Source organism: Priapulus caudatus, unplaced genomic scaffold (genome assembly GCF_000485595.1).
Source record: "Priapulus caudatus unplaced genomic scaffold, Priapulus_caudatus-5.0.1 Scaffold292, whole genome shotgun sequence".
Classification (NCBI taxonomy): Eukaryota; Metazoa; Priapulida; class Priapulimorpha; order Priapulimorphida; family Priapulidae; genus Priapulus; species Priapulus caudatus.
Window position 1 is genome coordinate 129,944 of NW_014577353.1, and position 3,696 is coordinate 133,639.

General features: G+C 41.7%; 1 protein-coding gene across 2 annotated transcripts in view; it reads right to left on the minus strand.

The window, feature by feature from the left end:
• Positions 1-3,696, minus strand: part of LOC106808651 (glycogen phosphorylase-like) — a 41,792-nt gene that overhangs the window by 13,746 nt on the left and 24,350 nt on the right. For both annotated transcript variants that reach the window (XM_014811457.1, XM_014811458.1), the window contains exons 7-8: positions 1,585-1,728; positions 655-894 (exon numbers count right to left, since the gene is read on the minus strand). In XM_014811457.1, the coding sequence (XP_014666943.1) occupies positions 655-894; positions 1,585-1,728 (384 nt within the window). The remainder of the gene's footprint in view (positions 1-654; positions 895-1,584; positions 1,729-3,696) is intronic.

Here is a 3,696-nt window from a genome sequence, read left to right on the forward strand (position 1 = left end):
CACGCACACACACGCACACACACGCACGCACACGCACGCACACACACACACACACACACACACACACACACACACACACTACTTTTATGGTAATTGTCTGAGTGGACATTCCACAGTGATGATTCATCTCGATACAACACTGTTCATCGCGAAGAAACTAAGCACGTGACCCAATCTCACCCACCTGATTGGTCGGGTTCTTGCATCCTGGTTACGATGTCGGATGAAATTAGAACATGCGTCCTGTGCATCCGATATCGCAACGGTCATAAAATTGTGTCGTACCGCATACACGGTGCGTTTTGGACGTATGCGTCTGCCGTACGTCTAGGACGTACGTCCAAAACGCATCGTGTAAATAGGCTTTTAGCCCTGTTTACCATTTGTTTTGCACTGTTTACTACTGTGTGTATAATACATGTATGTTAATAAAGGATAACTTGTATAGTAGCGATGATATCTCTGATTCTCATCACTTTTCCAAGTTTTCTTGTTCAAGTTTTACATTTATTTTGATTTTTTTTTTTCCCGATGAAATCGATTATAGATTTTGATAACCAAGCGCTTGGTTCGTGCCACTGTTCAACCGATGATCGAGTATAATCGATGATCGTGACATCACTACCTAATATACTACCATGTGTGTCCACTCACATCCATGAACTTGGCATTGATTTCGTAGATGATCTGCAGGTGACGTGGCAGTAGGTTCTCAAGCAGGGAGACGGGCCAGCGCTCGAGGGCTTCAGGCAGCACTGTGTGGTTGGTGTAGGCGCACGAGCGTACTGTGATGTCCCACGCTTTCTCCCACGTGAGGCCCTCGATGTCCAGGAAGATGCGCATCAGCTCTGGGATTGCCATCGATGGGTGAGTGTCGTTCAGCTGGATTGCCACCTGCCAGAAAGCAAGCATGGTTCAGTCACAGATCACTAGAAATCCAAAGGGCAGAACACTGGATGGGGGGGGGGGTCACACTTCACGAATGAAACAAATGGCACAACACTGGAGGAAGTCACCATTTCAAGAATGAAACATGGCAGAACACTGGAAGGTATCAACACACTGGATGGCCCCCTGGCTAGCATTACAGGGTGTGAGTCCGTGTTTACATCCTCTCCCCACTAATTTGCAATGATTAACAGTCAGTTTCCCTTTGAAACACATTCTAAAACTATGGCGCGTCATGGATATTTTCCATCTAATGATCAACATAAACTGCAAAAGTTTATAAACAACTATGTGTGTACTGAAATCAATCCGTCTACACCGGCTACACATCATCAAACTAATGGTCCAGTCAGTTTTGCTTTTAGATACACCGTTCTAAAACAATGGCATGAATTGGTGTTATGGATTTTTTCCTCCTAATGATTAACATAAACTACAAAAGTTTATAAACAACTATATGAACCACTACTGAAACCCACCAGGCTACATTGGCAATGCATCATAAGCCTAATATTTCTAGGTCAGTTTATAAACAACTATATGCGTACTGAAACCCATCATCCTACATTAGCTATGCTTCATAAACCGAATATTTCAAGGTCGTGCATTTCCCCGACAGCGTTAGCGTCTAGCTACCTTGTCAGGGAAAGTGTCGAAGGAGGTTCTAACAGGATCGCGGCAGCCAAACCGCGACGACTTGAAGCGACGGATGATGTCCTGCAGTGTGGCGGCTACCATGAAGTACTCCTGCTTCAGTCTAAGCTCCTTGCCCTCAAAGAACTACAGACGACAACACAGGGTGAACGTTAACAATGTAGACTCCTGGGAGACACACTCACTAGCTATTATCATGCTGGATTCCCTGAATTCACATCGGCAGGTGTTCGTACGAATCCCTGCGAATTCGGCTTTTACCCGTTTTAAAATCATATTCTGGTAACGTACATCAAATAATAAGATAATTTATATCACTCTGGCAGCCATTTGATATGTGCTGTGCTGTGGACTACCTCCTTTTGCTTCAGATTTTTGCACTCTTTTAGAGAGAACAGAAAACTTTAAAACTCAGTGTATACTAATGTGGCAAGAACAGCATGCAAACAGACTAGATGGAAACAAGAAGCAGACATGGATAGTGTCAGGCAGGATAATACACTGTGACACAGTTGCTCGCTTGCATATCGGCTTCACAATTTTACATTATATTGTGGACGATAGGTATCATTCATGACAAATTCAACTAGTTAAATATATGATTTTTACACTAGCTAAGAAATGTATAAATTTAAAAATGAATGCCTACTGTTCAATAGCATAATTCAATAGTCTGTTGTTACTACTAGATAAAATAAGTTAATATATGATGACAATACGTATATACATTTGTAATATTATTGTTATTGTAATAGAATTTAATTATGTAATGTATATAAATTATGAATGTACTTATGAATATAAATATAATTAAACCTTTATATAACCCCATTATAGATAGCAATAACTGCAGATTATGCAAATAACCAGCAGTTCACATTTCTGCTTCAATCTATCTATAACCTTCATGTAGGTCAGGAATTCTTATAAACAAAGACTGATCTCACGATACCAGCATGCCTCGTGGAACATGATAACCACTGCCACTGCTGTAGCTAGCTACCGCTTGGCCTTTCCTTTACCCTCCATGGCTAAACTTGGCAAATATAACACACACAACAGATGCTTCGAATATACCACACATCGCATCTCACGTTTACTTAGTGTGGATAAATATACATGCATATTGGAAAAGCGAGTGCAAAAACTAGTCCTCAGTTATCCATCCGAAATCCTGAGTGAGCCCATTGGAACTTAACCAACTTTTTACTCACAGTTACAATGCTGCATCACATATTATGATTCCCAAAACTGGACTAAGCATCCATCTACAATGCATTAACCTTGGTATTGACGAAGCCATTTTATCAGGGGTTGTGTCCGTCAGCACAAGTACAGCAGTTTTTGCTCGGCTCTTACATACAGGCTGATACAGCAGAGGATCGTTGAAAGTGCAACTATTTAAAACTGAAGAAACAGTAGCTGACAAGGAGTACCTAAAATAGGTATAATGGTATGATAGCCTTTTGAAGTGCAGGAAAGATTACAATCTGCTCACAGGTTGTTAGCTATTAAATGCTAACACACGAAGCATTTTAGGAGCACTTATGTAGTTCTTGTGGAAAGGGAAACTGAACACTCAAATTGTTATTCAAATTGTCATTAGGTTCGAGGAGATGGGCACTTACGCTTGAAATAGGAATAGATGTACAATCACATTGTCATTAGGGAAGGGAGCACTCTCATTGTCAATTTGGACAGTATGCAATTATGTTGTGGTTAGGGTGGTTCTCGGTGTGCCACTGAAATTGTTTTAGTGGAGGGCAGGAAGTGAACGCCTCACCCTGACTTAGGATGTGTGAAGAGATACGCACTCGTGTAATCATAGAGGGACCGGAGGATAGGTGCGTAGTCCTGCAGTCTTATGGAGAGAAATACACACATTGTATAGGCGGTAAGGGTAGGTGGGTACTGTCATTGTTGTAGGCAGTAAGGGTAGGTGGGTACTGTCATTGTTGTAGGCAGTAAGGGTAGGTGGGTACTGTCATTGTTGTAAGGGATAAGGGTAGGTGGGTACTGTCATTGTTGTAAGGGATAAGGGTAGGTGGGTACTGTCATTGTTGTAAGGGATAAGGGTAGGTGGGTACTGTCATT